At 35.7% G+C, this 21,582-nt stretch overlaps 1 protein-coding gene and 1 long non-coding RNA gene across 2 annotated transcripts; one reads left to right on the forward strand and one right to left on the reverse strand.

Annotated features, from left to right (window-relative positions):
- Positions 1–55: 55 nt before the first annotated feature.
- LOC119984131 (nuclear pore complex protein NUP160) lies at positions 56–19,414 on the reverse strand. The gene is made up of 26 exons (XM_038827943.1): positions 18,664–19,414; positions 18,265–18,544; positions 18,096–18,156; positions 16,978–17,135; positions 16,222–16,307; positions 15,108–15,212; positions 14,904–15,001; positions 14,041–14,161; positions 12,041–12,223; positions 11,738–11,930; positions 11,016–11,584; positions 9,716–9,878; positions 8,827–9,104; positions 8,541–8,728; positions 7,247–7,323; positions 6,803–7,149; positions 6,535–6,603; positions 6,121–6,439; positions 5,899–6,027; positions 5,188–5,296; positions 5,026–5,097; positions 4,735–4,870; positions 3,369–3,476; positions 1,874–2,014; positions 592–765; positions 56–509 (listed from the first exon to the last, which is right to left on the reverse strand). The coding sequence occupies exons 1-26, from the start codon at positions 19,009–19,011 to the stop codon at positions 465–467; spliced, it is 4,557 nt and encodes a 1,518-aa protein (XP_038683871.1). The 5' UTR covers positions 19,012–19,414; the 3' UTR covers positions 56–464.
- Positions 19,415–20,192: 778 nt separating this feature from the next.
- Positions 20,193–21,571, forward strand: LOC119983906. The gene is made up of 2 exons (XR_005464779.1): positions 20,193–20,354; positions 21,229–21,571. It is a non-coding gene; the product is annotated as an uncharacterized LOC119983906 (long non-coding RNA).
- Positions 21,572–21,582: the final 11 nt, after the last annotated feature.

Genomic DNA, 21,582 nt, shown 5'->3' on the forward strand with positions numbered 1-21,582 from the left:
ATCAAGGATGGCTGGATTCTCTGTTTACCATAGGACGCAATATGACATCTAGGAATGAGAGAATAATATCTGATATATATCAAACAACAACTGTTATATACTTATATATCTTCTCATACAATTCAACCTCGCCAAAAACTTGGGTGCACAGGTATTAAATCTAATTCTAAACCACTTTCCTGAGAAACTTGTCTTCTCCCACCTTATCGTCGCTGTAGTTCATCATTTTTGGTGCACAAGCATCGTTAACCTACCATATGTAAGCATGCCCAGGAAGTGCCTTCTCTGGTGTCCTATAACTTGGACTCCGTGAATCATAGATCCACACCTTGGCATTGTTGCCCTGTAACTGTGGAACTACTACTAGATCAAATCTTCTCATCTGGCAATTCATCCGAACAGCTTGTTAACTGGACATCATACACCAACAAACATAATTTACCAGCCCCGGAAGATGGCATTGCTTAACAGAGAGCAGCAGATATGGCATCGTCGGAGTCCACCTTCAGCTGAATAAAAGAGACAGTGGTATCTTAGTAGGCAAATAAATTTCGGATTTTAAAAAAAGAGCTAGCGCAAAAACAGCATTACCAGCTGGAGATGTTTCAGCAAAGCTCCGTGTAACAAGTTTTTGAGCTTAGCATATTGATCAACCATATGGCCCAAACTGATCATTTCCTCCAGTTGGCACCATAGACGCTCTATTATTGTGTACGGAAACCATACTGAAAATGGCTTTTTCCGATTAATTAGGTATGCTGGTCTCTGCAAAAAAGACAGTGGCACGAATTTTCAGTAAACAGGGAGCATAATACCATAAAAAAAGCATTCGAAGATCCAAGTTTACCATCAAACAGGCTACTGACACAAATGACAGACCATAAACGAATAAAAGTAAAAAAGAAACAACACCCAGTGGACAAGGCTCGCTCAGTCGTGGCGGAGTCCAGTAAGAAAGGACACATGCAGCTCTACCTGTGCATCGGAAAAAAAGAGTGTATGATTTGAACTTCTGATCCTAGGTAGCAATTAAGCCAAAATCTAAAACTAGGCCAAGGTTCACCCTTTTGCTAAGCGTCAACCAATGTTGACAGAAAATAATTTCCAGATGAAGATAAGGCCATTGTTTGATGGTTTCAAATTTTCAATTGCTCTCTTTTGGAATCATGTAGCTTACCCCAAACTGTTCGGGACACAGGTTTTGATGATTTAGGGTCAGCAGGGGTGGAGGTAGAATTTTATGTCAGGGTGAGCAAAACGAAGTGGAGGCTGCCTCCGGAATTTTTTTTGGGTTATCTATTAATTATACATTCTAAAATACAAAAATAACACTAAAAATAAAAATTTATAAAATAGGATAAGTAATAATTGTCACATGTCTTCTTGTTTCAACCATTTTTTTCGCAAGACCGGCAATACCCTTGAGCTTGACTCAGATTCAGCAAAAGGTCAGCTTAGACTCTTAGAGAAATCGGGTTCGAAGAAGAGAAAACTAAATGACAACAAAAGATTGTATTATGATTCGAAACTCGAGAGATTCATATATGAATGGGAGACTGTGAAGTGGTCAATTAACCTTATTTTTGGTAGACAAATCCAATGGTCAGTAATAGTCTTTGGGGATCCAAAGGCTGTGGAGTGGGGTGGGACAAATTTAGGGTCTTTTTTGTAATTTACCATATACTTAGGGGGGTCTTTTCTATAATTTACTATGTCTATAGGGTTATTTAAAAAAAATTGAGGGGGGTACTCATTATAAAGAGGCTTCGCCTCTGTCACAAAGAGTTGATATTTCAGGACAAACAAAACTAGTATGAATGCCACTGGTTTCTTGTTCTTGAAAGAAGTTGAGTAAATGCGTGTTACAACTTACCACTGATGCAAATGCTTCCAAGTACTCGAGCAACAAATTTGTAGCTTCAGTATACCGACCATAATCAACATAGAGTTTAAGCAAAGATGCAGGACTTGATTCTTGGCCCGTCATACCCCAAGTCCTTTCTTTTCGACCACCCTGTCAACCCATGGCAATAAAATTAAGGTGGATGAGCAACAGTTTCTATTACACTACATAAAGGAGAAAATAAGAGAAATGGGAAATTTAAAAAAAAAAAAAGTGGTATAGGTTGTTTTTACTTTGTGATCCAGTTTTCTCTTTGTTATCTCTGCCGCCTTGTCATTTCCAATGTTATTTTATTTAACTACTTAACGCAAATATTTAAACTAATACAAAATAAATTGACAATGCAAACGTAATTCATAAAAAAAGGAAAACTGAAACTAATTGTTGCAGATAAAGTATATTGTACTATTCTTATCAGGACCTATTTCGCATCATTTTCAATTTATTGAATTAATTTTTAAGTAATAATTTTTATAGTTTCTTAGAAATTATGACCTTTTAATACTTATATCTATATGAATAAATGATTTTTTGAGATACAGAGTTAAAAAAAGGCTTTAACATAATGGATTTTGCATAACGGAAAGCACAACACTAATAACGCAGCAGGAAAAGAAAATAAAAGCAGATTGGCAAAGTAATATCAGGCTACAACACTACATCAGGGAGGGGGGAGAGGGAACTTTAGTACTTAAAAAATAAAATGAAGATAAATTATCCTATCCAGATGAAAACTCACATATTATTATACTCTAGGGGAGATAACTGCACAACAATATGTAGAAGAATGCAAAGCTTAATCTGAGTAATAGCGGCTTAGTTTGGGATAAAGGCTTCAATGATGACTCTTTTACATTTATACCTTCTCTCCTCGATTTAGGATGGGGAAGGGGGTTTGGGAGACGGCTTCATGGCCAAAAATTACAGGGAGGGGTCAAGAAATCTTCTTATCAAATTGTACCAGAAAACATGATAAATATAGAACACTCTAATTCTATATATTTTTAGTATTCTATATATGTTATTATACATATAATATTAATAATCCTTTTTTTAATATTCCTTTTTATTTTAGTATTAATAATGTTATAAATATTCTTTTGATTTTTGGTTTTAGAATAAAATATTTATATTCTTTGATACTCTAATGAATATCATTTTCTAATATAATAAATAGATTCCAATATAATAAACAGAAGTTTAAGAAACTTTTTATTTTTATTTTATTTTTTATAACGAATAAGAAAATTTTAAAAAGAATAATTAAATAAGAATAAAGATATTCTATCTAATTATGTAATAATTATATATTATGTATTAATAAACAATTAGATATTAATATATAATTAGTTAAGTACTAAGTACAAGAGATTAAGGTCTTGTAATGGCCAACAAACTAAAAGTCCAGACAGAAAGGTGGATTCATTTTATGAATAAGAGCAGCCAGATGTATGTGAGTAACTACCTTGAAGATATGTACCAGCCACAAAGGTAATTCAATATGAGGATCAGAACGAAGAAGCGTTTCAGCCACTGTCACTGGTAATCTAGCATGAAAATTTTTGTATTTTTCCTGCAAAAAAAAAAAAAAAAAAGGAAATATTCCGTGAGGAAACAAGATGGTAAGAAGAATATTATGTGGAAAAGTAGAATGATAGCACAGACACACAGAAATATGCATACAATATCCACACAAGGATCTTTTTTCTCTTCTTTGGGATGAGTTATTATAGTTGAGATGCACTTTAACCACCTTCCCCTTCAAATACACATCATCATATTCCCTTTATCCCAAACAATTATGGAGTTGGTTACTTGGTTTCATGAATCCATACAATAAGCCAGTGGGAATCTACCACATAAATTCTTTGTTGCCAATCATTCCCCGTGCGCCCCAGTACGTCACAAGTAAAGGATGCCCAAATAAAACCTCATTTGGGAATGTGTTCGGAAAGTTTGGGAATGTTTGGCAAAGTCTGGTTGACAGTGTACATGTCTACATGAAACCAAATAATGAGCCTCCCAATCTAATACTTCTTTTAACAATGTTTACATCATATCAACCATCACCTCTTAAGTTTTCTTAAGAGAAACTACTCTGATATACTGTTACAACACGGGCTCCTCCCATAAATATACAAAGGCATAGTAGAAACAGTGGAACTGGAAAGATCTTAATTATTGCCCCTTCAGCAGGGAAAAGCAAGACACATTCTCCATATAGCCGGGGCCCATAATCTCGAATGTGGTTCCATTGCTATGCCCACAGTATACAAGCTTTTATCACTAGAACCTATTAACCCCCTGCACTTCATATGTTCCACCCATGAAGGAAAGACGCTAGGAACAAAATTTCATAGATTTTATTGAAAACTCTGAACTAACAAACCCACAGCATACCTAAACTTTGATAGCTGATGAGAATTCTACAAGTAAACATTAACTCCAACTTATCCCAAGCCCAGACAAAGTAGAAGAGCCAGCAGTACGTTGATAGCCAACGTAACACTTGTATCCAATCCAATGACGTTAAAACTGACCCATATTTTTTTTAAAAAGAAAAGTTGACCCATATATTTTGGGATTAACACGTTCTTTTGTATGAACAATGCAATCTTCAACAGTGTCCAGTTTTGGGTTGACAATATTGCAAAAAGCAACAAAATATTATCAATTAGTTCAGTGAAATAAAATACTAATGCATACCAATTTACCAAACATACAGACCGTTCTTCTTTGCCACCTTTTATCTCTTTTCAAACAAAGAATATCCAAGAGAAGAACAAAATTGACTATAACAATTAAAACAAAAAAGTGCAGAAAATACGGACCAGATAATGCTCAAGAATTTCCCAGTGAGTCTTCCCTTTAGGTTGCTGAGTTGTAGGACCCAAGTCAGGGGCACTATGGAGAATCAATTCATCCATTGAGGATGTCAGTAAAAGACCATGCATTCCCGAATCATTCCTGAAAGTGCAAGGGACATCATTTATAATGAGATCAGCCAGCCATAACGGAAATTGATTATAATATATCTATAAGTTAAAGAATTGAGCAACAGAAAATATAAAAGCAGAAGCAACACTTGACGTACTTATGCATTAATAACAAAATTTTCTTACCCAGCCCATGTGGAACTTTCTTTATGTGGACAACATTTCAGTGACATAGCAGAGAAAACTCTTTCCAATTCCCTGAAATAAAAGTGGAAACAAGTTAAATGAAAAAGTGAACTAGGATGCTTTTTTATTACCACATACACAAGTTAAGTGCCAAAATTATACCTATTCAATGCTGAGCCCTTCCAAAATTTTAAAAGAACTGTAAATGCCATGTCATACAAATTTGCCTGGATCAAAAGTTCAACCAAATCTGATGGAGCTTTATGCATCCCTGACAAGAAAACAAAATGATGAGCATATCACAAAGGGAAGGGGGGAAAAAAGAGAGTGCAAACAAAGAAGAGAAACTGACTTAATCTTGCCATTGAAACTAGATCAAAAAGAGGCAGGTCTAAAAATTCTCAAAAGGGGTGGTGTTTGGATCCTCAGAAAATTTTAAAATGGTGACGTCTCCTCTCAAATGATATAGTTTATAACTCCCTGGGTGTGTTTGGTGTGGTATGATGGGGTGAAAGATTACCCCCGAATACCATCCCCAGTTTTCATACTACCTCCCATCAGTAGTTGTTCCTTAAAGAAAGAAGTTAAACTTTTCAAGTTAATACTTACGAACACACCAAATACCGTTTGGATATCTAACATTTTTATTCAAACCCAATTAACAACTTCATTTACACCCATAATTGTATTCCTGGTCAATCTATTAAGGTGCAAAATTGACTCGGACTTTAACATTGTGAAAATTCAATTAATGGTTCCACTCAACTCAACCTTCAATTGGAATACACATGATTTTGGTCTAATGTTCAATGCATCATCAGCATCAAGTAAACAAAAAGGCCTCTGGATATATTACAAAAAAGATGCCCTTACCGGTAAATTTCCATTTTAAATTTGCCAAAGAGAGCAGATACTGCGCCGAGGTTAATACAAACTCACTTTCAAGTGTCTTGATGTCAACGTACGATTGCAGCCTCTGAGGCTCAACATCATCACGAGAAACTTCACCAAAAACAGAAAATGTTATTGCCTCATACAAGGACATGATTCATAATTTACAAAAGAGAAAGAGAGATGGAACTGTTCGACAATTACATTGTTCGTTTGTTATCTTTTTAGCCTTTTTACTTGAATAATGCTCGTTGTGATGAGGACTTTCCTCAAGCGGAGTATCGATCCAAGCAAATGTAGGATTAACAAGATGCAGAGCATTGATAGTAGCAGAAAGGCCATTAAGCCTCTCTTGTAGCACTAGTGACATATCCTGGGAATCCTTCAGAACTGCTTCAGTCCTCAAACGAGCTGAATATTTGTATATGTAACTTGCTGCATTTCTCCAGTTATGCCGGTGCATTTCAAATGCATAAAGTAATTTATAGGAGTTTGGCTTGGCCAAGATATCAGAACGCTCTGCCTACAATTTTAAGTACAATATGTGTCAGTGACATTACTTGGCAAGAAAATATAGTAAAAAAACAAAAGTCGTCTATTTGCTTCTCCAGACATTACCTTCCAGGCAAGCTCTCTCTCTACCTTCTCTGTTAAACCAATGAAGGGTAGTTGACCGTCACAAAGACTCTGCAGCATATAATAGAAGAAATTATCATAAATAGGTATTTTATGAAAGATCCAATGTTCACATTCATTCACTATCAAGTATACCGACACCTATATTCTTCCACCCAAGAAACACATGTTAGATTTGAAGTTTCTTGACCATGCGTTTTAAGGTAGAAAGTACATTAAAGAAAAAGCAAGGTTTTGATTTGGCAGAAACCTTCGCTGCTCCATGCTCACAAAGAACTATTATAAAACGCCTCAAGCAGATGTCTTTATTCTCTTCATCTGGATTTGAAATTATGGCACAATATGCATCATGCAGGAGATTAAGATCTAAAGTAAACTTGAAGACATTTGCCCAGAGTCTTCCTTTTATACTAGTTGCTGATTCATTGATTAGATCTTGATCACAGGATTCATCTTTCAAGCTAAGAGCATCATCAACTTGCTCAAGTGCAGCAAGAGCGAATTGGCTAGCACCTATGCTAATGTTGTACTGCTCAAATATCTGCATTGCCCAAAGATAATAATGAAGCTTCCATGCAGCGGGTGACACGCAACCATCTGGAAGGAAAATTAGTAGATTGAAGCCATCTATTTGTTTTGTAAAAGATAAACAATTTATTTTGAAGGAAATCATAAGGTACTGGGAAAAACTTACCAAAACCAAGATGCGGCAATCCAGCTTCCCGGGGCAAACTCTGCAAAGCCTGGGATGCTCCTTGTCCAGATGAAGCTCTGAATAGAACAGTAACAGCGATAATCTCAACCTCACTGAAAAGAATGCAAATGAACCAGTTCTACCATAATAACTGTTCTCTAATTCAAAATTTCCACATTAGTATCCTTCATACAAACAATATCAAGTTCCACCATTCAAGAGTCTTTAATATTCCTCTTTTCCTTGTATAATTCACAGCCTTAAAAATCTATGAAATTATTTTCTTAAGTCATTAACAAGATTATACCATATCCCTTTTCTCATCTCAATCCCCATGGCACTAGGAGCCCCGTGCCTCTCATGGTTCACAGAGAATGTCATCAATCTCAATTCTATTCTAGCAATAGTTTCTATAATATAAAAGAAAGAAAAAGGAGGCTTGGACATGGTGTGAGGAAATGCAGAACCACTTTTGAATCAGCATAGGAAAACTCATTTAAATAAAAGAAATCTCCAGGAGCGGGAAAAAGGGCAATGTGGCCAAAGAAAGAAATGCAAATGCAATATTATTCTTGACAGAAGGTACAATTCCAAAAAAGTAGAGATTAAATAGGATGATAGTTGATATAGGTGAGACATTAAAAGGTAAAATTTGTTCATTCAGAAAAAATGAAAACTGAAGCCTCTAGTTTGGTACATGAATCCTTGCAAAGAGCCTAAATCCTTGGAGGCCGCTTGTTTATGAATCAGTTTTGAAGATAGTGGAGTGAGTCAACATTGTGGCTGGATAGACATTTTAACAAGATAAAATCATGCTTGCAAGTTGCAAGCGAGTGCAAACGAAATAAAGCACCAGGACCAGGTGCCTCCATATTTTAGGTCATAAGCCTTTTGGAGGTGCATATAATGTGATTCCGAAAGGTGTTGACATAAGGAAGTTTATTAAGACAGTGGCACAGATGTCTCAAAAATACCTTGGTTGACGAAAGAAGAATCTGTAAACTTCCTTGATAACTAATGAGGCAGTGGGTCATTGAAGAAAAAGGGGAAAAAAAGTCAATGTAAATTTGACATGGAGAAAGCTTACAACCATGTGAATTAGAATTTTCTTCTTACTCGATCAACAGGACGGGAATTGGATATTATTGGTGAACGTGGATTAAGAAATTCATTCATGTCATCTCCTTCTTTCCCATGGTTATCACCATAGGGGCTTAAAAGTTTCTTCCAATCAACGAGACGACCAATATATGGTACACAACCTAACGAACAAAAAACAACGTAGATCAAATACCTGAAGAAACAGCATATAGCTTCACAAACTTTCCTGTCTTTCAGCATTCCACGCAATTTACATTGCGCCTGAATAAGAAAGCAACATCCCAAAAGATGTTGAAGTACGCACCAATCGCCAGAAAGATCTTGAATACTCCTAGATATCTTCTCCCTTCGTAGATCTTCCTTCTCAATATTGAGAATTGTCTAAACAAAAGAAAACAACAATGAGAACTTTCAGCTAACCTTTCTTAAACTATCAATAAAGAAATATAATTGTAGGAAAGGGGAGAAACAAAAATAACCTCAACAGCATTATATTGGCCATGCCTAAGCAGGATCAATGCAAGCTCAGTCGCACGCCTCAAGAAATTACAAGATTCTTGGCCAGTTTTGCCCCAAATAATCCAGCTTGTAAAATCTCGCACTGAACAAACAATGTCTTGCGGAGAAGGGAGACATCTTGAAGAAAGGTGGCTTGGATCTCTAGAACTACTTTGAACAGTAAGTAGAAGCACTAAACCCAAGGTATAATCACATTTGCCAAGATTTTCACTCCATGATCTCTTATCAGTCTTGCCATCTAGGAAAACAGCAAAAATAAAATAGTCATCAATTTAAAACAATATCAGTGGTAAGATTGAACACGCGAACATGTGGCCCAACACTAGAGTTGCAGTGGTGCAACCTCTAGCCCGACGCGCTGCTTCAATGGCTCGATAGAGTTCAAAAGTTCAATTTCTAGAAACAGTCTCTCCACATATGTGGGAGTAATGTCTGTTGTATATCCTCCATGTCCCCGACCCCACCTACTGCGGGAGCCTTGTGCACTGAAGTTGTTTACCTATTAGGGGTAAAATCTCCATGGCACAATAGTTTTAGAAGGAACTTCTACATAACAATGGGAAAGCATCTCTCTCGGCAGGAACTTTGTAGAGCAAGATCAATAATAAAAGATGAAATCGATGACACTTTCCTTGTTTGTCAAAAGGTTAGGTTACAAATGTATTTGCAATGAATACTCCTCTGGAGTGGAGCTCAAACATTGCAAACAATAATAAATTAGAAAAAGTAATAAAAGGTTCGTCAAATTATGAATTATGAAATACATAGAAATGTCCCTCTGCCTTCTAGCAATTGCAAGAATCAGGCTAGCAGTATGTATTCAGTCAAAAAACAATAGCACATACTTACCAATTTTTAACGACGAAAGTTGAGAACTGAAATCTTCAATTGCAGGCGATTCGGACGGTGTAGTGGCAAAGAAATAAATGATAAGCCACTGGGACACAGTCTCTTCAATCAACGGCAATAATTCAAGTTGTATTCTGGATATATCATCACGCAACATATTGATCTGCATACCAAAGTACAATAAAGTTCTACATGTTAAAATTTTCATGTGCCTTGGAACAACATTACCCATCCAGGTATAGCTTACACAAATACATGGCACTCACACACAAGCATGAGTGCATGCACACACATAAATATACAGGCAATGTAAAAGAATAAGAAATCTTGAATGTCAATCAAGTAATAGTTCGAGCTCCAAGATGACCCTTGTATCCTTTACATAACATGCACCAAATACTGTTGTGTCATAAACACTTTCCAAATTATAGTTATGAGAAAACTGGAGAGACAATAACATGATTTATTTATTCAATAACCAAAAGAAAAACAAAAATAAAGGTTGTAATTCATTAACTTTTTGCTTCCACTACACAGATAGGAGAGACTAGGGCTAATGGACCCAATAATCAGCCATATTAATGATCAAGAAAAAATCTGCAGGCAAGCACCAGACTTTGAGAATAAAGTAATAGAAGATAACTCCATAAAAGTTTGCCCCAAAAAGGAAAAAAGACACCATAACCAAAAGAACAGATCAATTCTCCGAAAGAATACATATGTGGACACGACAAGCAGATCGCTATATTATCCCAGACTGAGGCAAAAGAGACCCTAATGCCTTCAAGTAATAGAAGTTAAACCATTTGCCAATCCTCCTCCAGTTGGCATATGAAATAACATTTTCAGTAACCAGGATATTGCTCAACGCATCAGAGCTAAAACAATGACAACCTGATACCTAAAAGTCTCATATAAGATTGAGAAAGATGTTTAGGCTACATCAAATAGTCTTCTCTCTTATCCTATCTTTTCTAGTACAGCCACACATCCACCATGACATCACGAGATAGCGTAAAAGAACAAACAAAATTTTCATGTGGTGGTAGACGAGCAAATGACATGAACAGGTCAATCATGCATTCCATCTGAACCAAAATTCTAGAGAATGACACCAGAGACTCCACGAAGACCATGTAATACAGCATACAAATGCGATATAGCACACATTTAAATTCTACATGTGGCTACTAAGTTCTAACATAATCACGACACTTGTGTACAAACGACTAATAGAGTTGAGTAGTTACAATCATAACATTTTGTCGAGAAAAAGGTAATTAGGTAGAGAACTGTTTACCCGGCCACTGATGTTCACCAAATAGGTTACAAACAGAAGAATGTCAAAAGTAGACTCAAACATAACTTTTGCAATTTGAGAAGTAGCCTGGACCAGAATTGAAGCTTTGATGTTAAATTCTGTCACTGTATCATAGCTCTGAAAGACCTTTTGAGGGACAAGAAATTGTAGATAGCTCTCAATAACATTCAAAACATTTCCCCATGAGGTAGCTTTTTTGCACAAAGCTTGAAGAGATAATAACATGTCGGTGGAGAATTTCCTCAGGTTTTTGTGATCTGCCATCTCCTTATCCCAAACAATATCAGCACCCAGGCCTGATGAAAGTGATGATGCCACTGATGAACTGTATCCAATTTCAAGAATCTTAATTAGCCGAGCAATGATCTCTTCAGATGAAATATCTGGTGTAATTAGTGACTCATAATATATTGAAGAAGCTGTTTTGCCCAATTGTTGACTGATACTAATAACACATCTAAGAACTTCAAAAAGAATCTCGCATTTTGAGTCATTGTGAGATAAATTGTGTTCAAAGCTAACAAGACCACCAACTTCATCAGAAGAACCTAGCAAAATAAGCATGTAAAAGACATTTAGAAGCAGTTGGAAAGCAAAAGGGTGGGGGGGGGGGGGGGGTGAAGGAACTCTAGAAAAAAGTAGATCCTTAAATGCACAAAAACAAAATTCTTTTCAGAAAAAGCAAGAATCAACCAACATACCATCAATGAGCAACTCAATATTTTCTAAGGCACGAAACAGTGACACCGAATTCTTTCTGACTAAACAAACAGCACCTGCAGGGGATTGAACAAGCAAACCAGATGCTGCATTGTGCTTGCACCAATGATGGAAATATCGGGTACAGAAGTTTTTCAAGCGATAAAGTATTGAAATTGGACTGTCATTGACACCCTAGCACGAAATACACAATGTATTTAAGCTTTGCTTGCAATTCTCAGATAGCCTCCTTAAAATCTTAAATTACCAAACTAAAAAACAAAAAAAAAGAACTGTGACAAAACCTCATGCTCCATTAGTGAAAGGATTTCCTTTTTTAGTCCATTAAGAGTTAATGACTGGAACTCAATATCAGTCCAATGCCTGTTAAAATCCAGGAAAGCTGCACGCAAGACGTTATTATGATGAACCCCGGGATGAAGCAGTCTACGTAAGAAAATTGATGACACGAAATGCATAATGTCATCCTGCATCAAGAAAAAACATTGTAAGCTACACCAATTCACAACATCAACCATAAGCAACAGGAAAGAGAGGAAGAAAAACACAAAAAAGCAATGTAACTTTTTTAAAATACAGCCATTTTCTGGAGTACCTTCAACTATCTAGATGTGTGGATGGAGATTGCCAGATGCCTTCAAGCCAGATGTATGGAAAAAAAATTATGCAAAATGGAACAGTATTGATTCACACAGTGCTTGTTTGATATAGAGAAAATCACTACATGCCAGCATGGAAGAAGTTGGAAACAGAAAAGAATGGTGGCAGTAATCACTCAATTTGGAAATAATAACAGCTACTTGTCAAGGGAAAAAGTGAATATGAGCACTAACTTAGTAATTTCCACAACTCTTTTTAGCATGAGCTGCCATGCACCTTTTTAAAACACCATCCATGTACCTTTAGAAAGCTTGCAAAACTGAAGTTGGATGTCCGCCCTCCCAAAATGACGTGAAGTAAATGGAACCAAGATTAATATTTTATTATTTTCTAAGCAAATCCCATTTGGTAACAATCCTATGGTAATTATTATGGTCAAGACACTTCCGACAACTATTATGAAATTATCCTTGAGTAATTCCACATCATGAGTATGGGGGTGTCATTTTGATGTGGGTAACAGAGCTATCGAGAAGATTGAAAGCTAAAATCAAAGAAATTTAAGATCCATAGCTGATTGGAACTTTATAGAGCCTTTTCTAGCAAGAGTTATGCGCTAGTTTATGATTAAGTTAAGATAACTGTTGGGTCTGTTTTATTGAGTTGTTTTTAACTTTTAGGAGTACAGGTATTGTCTTAAGTTCCAGGTTCGCTAAAAATTTGAGATTAGTCATGCTAAATACTATTGCTATCGGATTAAGTTGTCCTTTTGTTTTCGGCCCAGAGAAAGTCATTGCATGAATTCTCCTTCGCCATGCATTCCTATCAAAAGCTACACTTTTACCTAATCCTATAGTCCTTGATTCTTGTCTATAGGTATACAGGTAGTATATATGTGCGAACATATTGATTATGGAGATGCAAGTACATATAAAATTATCTTGTTCAAAATAATTAATTATATAACTATAGTCATTTAGAAAAAAAATATGATTATGAATACATATTTGACATATTGCTCTAGAAAGTTAGAATCAAGAAATAAGATGAACTAAGTTCATGAGCTTTTGCAGAGGGTTATTTGCCAGTAAGAAGTTAGAATAAATCTGATAAGGCCCAAGCCCATTCTACACCAAAATACTAGCCCATAGTGCCCAAGTTACTAATAAACAGCCCAGTACCATCCCACCTAAGCAATGTGGGATCGTATCACAATCCTTAATCAAAGGCATTGAAATCCCTCATCAAAACTTCAAGAATAGATTTTCTCATTCTTTAAGTAACTGGATCAATGGCATTCATGATACAAATGAAATCTCCTGTGTGACATCATAGACCTTATTTCTTGCAACTAGTTCTCCCCTTTGCTGTACCAAGGTGGTACCCCCTAGGTGCATATTTAATATATTTGACTATTTTTGCTATTCAAAAATAAAGTAAACACACAGACTATTAAATTGGAAAACAGAAGTTTTTGATTTCTAACCCTTCCTGTTCTATAGCCATTGATATTTTAAAATTAAAAGAGAGTTTTTCATAGCTGTTGTAACTTGTAATCGACTCAATGTGGAAATGTCCAATGAATGGATGACTGTTTCATATGACCATCTGAGGAACCCTCATTACCCTGGTTTACAGAAAAAAAAAATCAATATATAGAAACTTAGATTTGTAGGCATAGTACCTTAGTAGACGATAATGCTGTATGGGCAATACAAAGAAGATCATCTGGAGAATGTTCAGAACACTGAAATAGCTGCTCCGCAACAAATTCCTCTCCTAGAGCATAATAACATTGTTCTTCCCTGAAATATATGTTTAAGCTTGATGAAGAGGAATTGCAAATGTCATCTACTGATCAAATATAACACCCATTCTAAATTTTTTCACATCGTTTGGTATTGTACTGTGACAAAAACGCCAGTAGTTTGAAGGGTTACATATGTCAATGCATTTCATTAGGTATTTGTTCAAATTTTAGTAGCCTGTCAGACCACTGTTGGTATATCATAAGTTTATCAATGATTGATACACACGATACAAGCATCTTCACTGTAAGCTTTTTGGTTCCAATTCAATATAGCATGTGTATGAGTAGTTTAAATTTTTCCTTGCCGATACAAATGGTATGATAAGCCTTTAACAAATATGCAACCCCCTACATGACATAATAAATACAGAGATAGGGAAACAAGACGAAAAAAAATATTCAAACAATGAAAAATTCTTAAATGAATTGCTTTGTTTCCATTAGCAGATTGAAAAAGGGGGCAAAAGTCTGCTAATAGCATTCTTAATACTGCAGCTGGTATTGGATAACAATGGAAAATGCATACTAGTGCTAATAAGTGATAGCAAAGAAAAACAAAGTCTGACAGAGAGAAGCAGATAAATTAAACCATTTCCCAATTCTGTGACTTGCATTTAGGCTGAGCATGCAAAAGAGCTGTGGTAAAATTGTACCTTAAAAGGAAGGTAGTCAAACAAAAACTATAAGAATAGACAAGCTTACACATTACTATTTGAATGAAGTAAGTTCTGTCTTACACATTACTATTTGAATGATGTAAGTTCTGTGAAACTAATCCATTATCCTTCAATATCCAAATCTTGTCTGAGGTAAGTTGTACATCAATGCATTTCCCCTGTTAAAATTTTAAAAAAAGACACAAATTCAGGGCAATTAAAAAAATCTGAGCCTCAAATAAACGTAAACAAGAAGGGAAAGAAAGGGATAATCAGTTTCTTTACCTCCTCAAGAGGGATATTTTGCACGGATGACTCAAGTGACATAATGATCCTGTCCCCTGAACCACAAGAGAAGCTATAGACATATATAACCTCCACGCTAACGTCCTTCACAGTTGTGACAAAACATTAGTAAGTATTACCACATATCACATAGGGAAATTAAAAACAAAAGGCAGATTCAGGATCAGAAATCAATAGGCAATAGCCAACAGAGTTACAAAAGCACGACATAAAATCATTACCAACATGTTGTATGTTCCACGATTAAACTACTTTTTTCCTTCAGCTTTATATAGATAAGTATCAACAAATGTAATCAACTAAATTTAAAAGCTTAAGCACAAACTAATTGAGTATCAAAACATCACTCAACTGGGATCATTCTTAGATAAAAAGATTATCCACAAATTTACAACTTTCTCACTCTACATGAAGATTGAACTTTTTTATGAGATAAAAGTAGAAATTCAATCCAAAGAAGGTACCAAAGAGATGCCACCCAATTACAAGCACCTAAAAGACAGTAGATTAGCCCAATAACAAACTCTCGTCGACATTATTTTATTACCCCACTATGCTAATTTAATCTCCACAATAGTAATTCTTTTCCCTCAAATGCTCCCCAATTCCTCATTCCAAACATTCACAAATACCCAAGGATATGGAATCAAGAATCCTTTTTTCTCCTTCCTAGGAGTTGAATTCCAAACAATCAAATTACTTCTCAAGCAACCTGCCACTGCCCAAGACATGTCAACTATAATGGAAAAAGTTCCAAAGACTCATTGCCCATTTACACGATGAATAACAGCATTCATTATTCGACCCTCCCCCATGTAAAAGAAAATATATAAACCGGAAATTCCTGCCAAGAAGGTAATAAAACCAAAAAGTCTACTCTTTTAGGTACTCTCAGCGAGAGAAAATAATACATCCAGTCGCATGCTTAACTTAATCACAATTACTGAGATCCCCTACAATAACAAAATGAGAGTAAAGAGAACTTGTGTATAAATTGCTATCCATAATAGAAACCAGATGAACTGATTAAAAACCGCAGCATTTTATGCTTCAAAAGAAAAATAAAAAACTCAAACTTTTCAGGAATACATACCGAAGCCATTTTATAAAGGACAGCCATGGGAATAAAGCCAGAATCACGATTAGTTTCACCTATCCAGAACCTTACAGGTGTAGCTCCTGAAAAGAAAAATAGGGCAAGAAACACATAAGAAACTAAAAATAAATATCAAGATTATAAATAGACACCGGTCAAATGGACTGGGAAATGGGATCAGTATGCTTTGACATCAGAATGTCCATACACGAGAAAACAATGAATATGAGTACAAAATTTCAAACGACCAGTGAATAAGAATGCCAATCCATGCAGAAGAGAGTAGCATGGGAGGAATCTAGAAGAAAATTGCACTTAATCCAACCTGTTCATTTAATTCTATTATTTTCACCAAACAATTTCCACATAAAGTGTGGAGACCAGCTACCGAATCCAGACAGCAACTAATCCAGAATTCCAGATTTCTATGTGGAGTTAACAATCAAATGGTTCAGAGGTGCTTTAAGATAGAGGGAAAAAGATAGAGAAATACTATTATAGCAGAATACTTAAGAATCATATGGGCTATTAGTATTGAATTGTACTTTATTGAGTCAACTGATTAAGAGAAGCCAATCCTAAAAGCAAGAATAGTATAAGGTTCACAGGATAAGCCAGCTCAGAACTTTTGGTTCAAAGCCTATAGCAAAGTTTTACTAATGATGCAGAAATATGGAGACAAATATACAGTTGCAAACAAGTCCAGAAATTGAAAAAGGGAGAATAAAAAAAGCCAGAAGTTAAAGAAGTTGCCTTCTGATGTTGGAGCGCTTGTGGAATGACTAAATATCTTGCTATAAGAAGAAAGATCCCAAACTCGTATGTTCCCACAAGAATGAAGCACAAACAAATATTTTTTGCCTTGCATATCCGATATTACCAAATCCTGAACAGCCCCTGCAATCTTACCCCTGCATTGCATGTTTAGGAAACATGCATTCAAGTGTAAGGAGAAAAGCCAAGAAAAAATAGCATACATTACATCAATAATTAAAAGAAATCAGACTTCACCTTTCATAACCAATTTAAATATAATGTCTCAGAATTCAAAAGATCAAAAACTTAGCGAGTGTACCAAAAATAAGAGTACTCTCTTTATTTGATAGATATATTATCTTGTAACAGTACAAAGAGGTGTAGGCATTTATATGATTCTAATTGATATACACAATCTACATAATTATAGAATGATACTCCCCTTGTTTTGTTTCATTTTTTTAGGAGCAACCTTTACGACAACAGTAATGATATCTCTTATTCTAGGCTAGGTTTTATTTTGGTTAATAGGTATTGATTTTAATAGTAAAAATGGAGCAACTTAAACTCATTTTAGGTTGTTGTTGTACATCTTCCACGGCAACAAGAAATGATAAACAAATATAATGACACATTTTGAAATATAGAACAGTGGAAAGGAGCAGTTTCTAAGAATATTGCTCTGTTTATTAAGGAGTTTGAAACTCTGCTAGGTGAAGCAGTTTCAAAGTGCATCAAAGAACATAGAAGGCAAAGCAGGTTGCATGTAAACTCGCAAGCAAACATTTACCGTACTGACAAGCCCTTTGATCTACTTATCCTTGGAAGTACAAGAAACACCTTTTTGGAAGTTGATATAGCATGAGATCATCTTCATAAATTCAGACCATGAAATTCCAAGCTATATCAAAAGTACTTCACAGAAACACTAATTTAAGCAAAATTTCAATAGAATCTACAGTAGCACAGAATTCTGTGCAGCCCCTAGCATCTCGCCACAATTCAAGTTCCAAATGCAATCAATTCTACACCCCTAGCTTTAAAGAAATAGGAGGAGAAGAGAACAGGATGAAGAACACACAACAGTTTCAAAAGCTCATTTGAGACATAAATACCTTGACATGAAGCCCCACAAACGATTGATCCCAGATTCATCCCTCAGCTCATGGGAAAACCCTAACGGAGGTTATGAACATTGTTGAAATACAATCAGCCGTGGCATTACACACTGTGAACTTGTAGCATTATGAAAAGATGAAGAAAACAAGCAGATAAAAGCATTACCAGGAGCACTCTGGTGGAGTGAGCCAAGTCGGAAAGAAGTAATGGAACCATCATCTCTGCCAACAACAAGACATCCGGCGGCAGCGGCTATGCTTGTAATTGTTGCATTATTTATATTATGTGAATGTGAATGAGTATGCAGGTTAAACTCTACGAAATGATCTCTAGAAAGGACAGAATGAGATACATAGGAAGAAAGGTCTGCGAGTTTCAGAAGGAACACAATTCCAGAGACAGTCACAGCATAAAGCAAGTAGGGGGTCCTCGAAGACGATTCAATCTGCAAATACATATATATGATTGTTATTATGCATATTAAAACCATTGCATTGCCACTGAATATCTATATCAGATCACTTTATAATAAGTTGTAATCATATTAGGAGGGAAAAAAAAAACCTCATTGTTGCAGATGAACACAAAAGGGGAGAGGACGTGCGGGAAGGAGATGCGAAGTCCTTGTTGTTGGCGAGAAGCAGAGAGCTGGAGTAACTCGATAGCGTGAGGACGGGAGTCGTCAATTCTGGAGATGAGGCAGCTAGTATGCGGAGAATCTCCAATGACCGAACAAGAAGACAAACAAGAGGCGGAAAGCTGAGGGAGACCCAGAGGAGGCACTTCCATGGCAGTATCACCATCAGCATCAGAACAGTATGGGATTGGAACACTCACTTCTATCCACTTGAGGGAGTCACTCCCGCTGATTGGGACTTCTATCCCCGCCATTCTCCATCTGCTGATTCCCATGTCTGCACTTCCCACTCTCTTCTACTTCTTCAATATTTCTTAAACCCTAAATCGATTTTTTCTTGAAAAATCTGTTCTCAAAGCTTCCTCTGACTTCACCTCCTACTTCCTGTATTGAATCAAAATGGCTTATTTCAATTTCAAACAAAATAGTACCCAACCAACTAAACCCTAAATCGATTTCAGTGTCACAGGAAAGAGGATGCTGGGTTGCTGCAGCCTACTGGATTTCCTTAGTTTTCCGTGAGAGAAAATGGCTGTAAGGCAAGCGACAGAGAAAAACTGATGGAAAAAAAAAAAACAATGAGAGGGAAAGTTCAATGCAGGAGCAAAAGAAGAGCAGAGGACGGCCATGGAAAATAAAATTTGAATATGTTCGGTTCCAGCAGATCAGAGAGGGCGGTGGTAAATTGGTAATTAACAAAGAAATGCAGGACATGAATGGAATAAAAAAATATGTAGTTGTTTGTACTTGGTAGAGGTCTGTGTGGGCCGGCACGGCCCACTGGTGGCCCTCTGCCTTGATGGTACAGGCCGGCCCATGCGTAATTTTGTATGTTGGGCCGATCCCCAAAGAACAAAACATGAGGCCGGCCCACAATGATCCTAGAGCTGCTTTGGCCGTCAATATAACAATAATATATAATTATCTATAGAGAAATTTTATTTATACACTACTAATCTATTAAGTCTACATCACTTTTCAAATTTTTGTAGTTTCCAAAAATATCTTAGTAAATAATGACATATAAACCATTAACCTAAAAATTTCAAAGAAATATTGTTTAATATATTTTATTAGTGATTGTAGTAACCGGTTTTCGTCCGACTGAATTTTAAAATAATAATAAATAAAATATATAAAATAAAAAAAGAATACAAAAACAAAAATAAAAAAAACCAAACTCAAACCCAAAAACTCATTTCTTTGTTTAAGATGCATGAGCCCACTAATACCCAAAATTCAAAGCCTCTTTTCTATTCAAATAAGCCTAAATCTTGGGCTTAATTATACACCAAAGTTAAAACCCTAAAAAATATCTAGGGAATAAACAATAATATAAAAAAAGAAAAAGAAAAAGTGTGGTGTGTGGCATGTAAAAGGGAAAGAAAAAGACAAAAAAGGGGGTTTTTTTGGTTTAAAAAGGAAGAGAGGACGGTTTGGTGACTGAAGAAAAAAAAGGAGTGGGAGGCTGCAGAGAAGAAAAAGGGGAGAAAAGGAGAGAGAGAGGGAAGGAGAAGAAGAAAAAATAAGGAAAAGAGAGAGGGAAGGAGGAAAAAAGATAGTGAGTAAAGAGGAGATTTGGCTTTAATATTTGGGTCTTCAACACCATTGTTAAGAGGTGGTAATTTTCTTGTTCTTCTTCCTCATCTCTACTTTTACTTATTCTTTTATTTCCATTTGTTTTTGCTTGACTATGATTTAGGGTTTAGGTTTAGTTGTTCAAGTACTTTATTTCAATTTCCATTTAGTTTTGGTTTTGTTTCAAGATTCTTCTATTGTATATCTCTTTGCTTGTGTTCTTATTGTTTTTATCCGAGGTTTTGAAGGCAGAAAATTGATGATTGTTGAAGAAAAAGGAAAAAGGTAGCTTAGGGATTCATTGGGTTTGAGCAAGAAAATGATGAGAAAAATGTAGCTTAGATGTTCATTTGGTTTGTGGCAAAACCATACTTTCTATCCCTGAAGTTTCCCCGAATTATCGATTTTGTCCTCAAAGTTTAAATTTTATCGATTCTGTCATCAAAGTTTGAAAAATATATCCATTTCTGTCCAGACTTGATGTTTCTGGTGAGATGGTGCCGGTTTTTGCTGACATGGCAGCTGGAGTGCTTACATGGCTTTTATAATTAATTTTGAGATTTATATATATTGCCACATCAGAAAATAAAATTTTAAAAATATTAAAAATAAATCTTTTGTAAAACGTAAACACGAAAGATCACCAAATTAGGGCACTATCGCGTCAAACTTCATCTTCCTCTTCGATGCTGCGACCGAAAATCTTCTACAGCGAACGATGATTCAACGATTTGAGTATTTGACTGTTATAGGGTTAACGAGAAGTCGTCAAACAGGTTAGATTAGCTACTAAGCTCTATCTATTTCACTATTGTCATCGACGATTTGGGTATTTGACATATGATTGGGTCATAGATGTTTGAGTATATATGGGTAAATTGTGGTATATATTATGTCGGGTTTGTGTTTGGCAGGATGAACAAGCACCATAAGTTTGTTATGGAGAAGAAGAAAAAAAGGAGAAAATGAAGTTTATCGAGATTGATGATGATTCTTTTTCTGCTGGAGAATCTGATAAAGCAAAGGAGAAGAAAGAAGTTTCCAAGAAATAGGATTCTACATCACCCTTTTGTGCTTAACTACCCCACTCATTCAAGAAATAGGAATCTAGATCACTCAATGTCTTTGTTTTGTGGTAAACTTATATGTTTAGTTTGGTATGTTTAGTTATGGTGGTTATAGACATGTTCTGTATCACCCTTTTGTACTTACCTATCCTTTGTGTTCATATATGATTTTCACACTTTTGAGGAGTTATATACTCTGTT

Source organism: Tripterygium wilfordii, chromosome 18 (genome assembly GCF_013401445.1).
Source record: "Tripterygium wilfordii isolate XIE 37 chromosome 18, ASM1340144v1, whole genome shotgun sequence".
In the NCBI taxonomy this organism is placed as follows: domain Eukaryota; kingdom Viridiplantae; phylum Streptophyta; class Magnoliopsida; order Celastrales; family Celastraceae; genus Tripterygium; species Tripterygium wilfordii.

Excerpts from the sequence above, each read along its gene's own strand:
- LOC119984131 (XM_038827943.1), bottom strand. The coding sequence starts at position 19,011 with ATGGGAATCAGCAGATGGAGAATGGCGGGGATAGAAGTCCCAATCAGC. Across the intron at positions 6,604-6,802 it reads GTGAGCATGGAGCAGCGAAG|AGTCTTTGTGACGGTCAACT; the intron begins GTTTCTGCCAAA and ends TATATGCTGCAG. Across the intron at positions 510-591 it reads TGCTGAAACATCTCCAGCTG|CTGAAGGTGGACTCCGACGA; the intron begins GTAATGCTGTTT and ends TCTTTTATTCAG.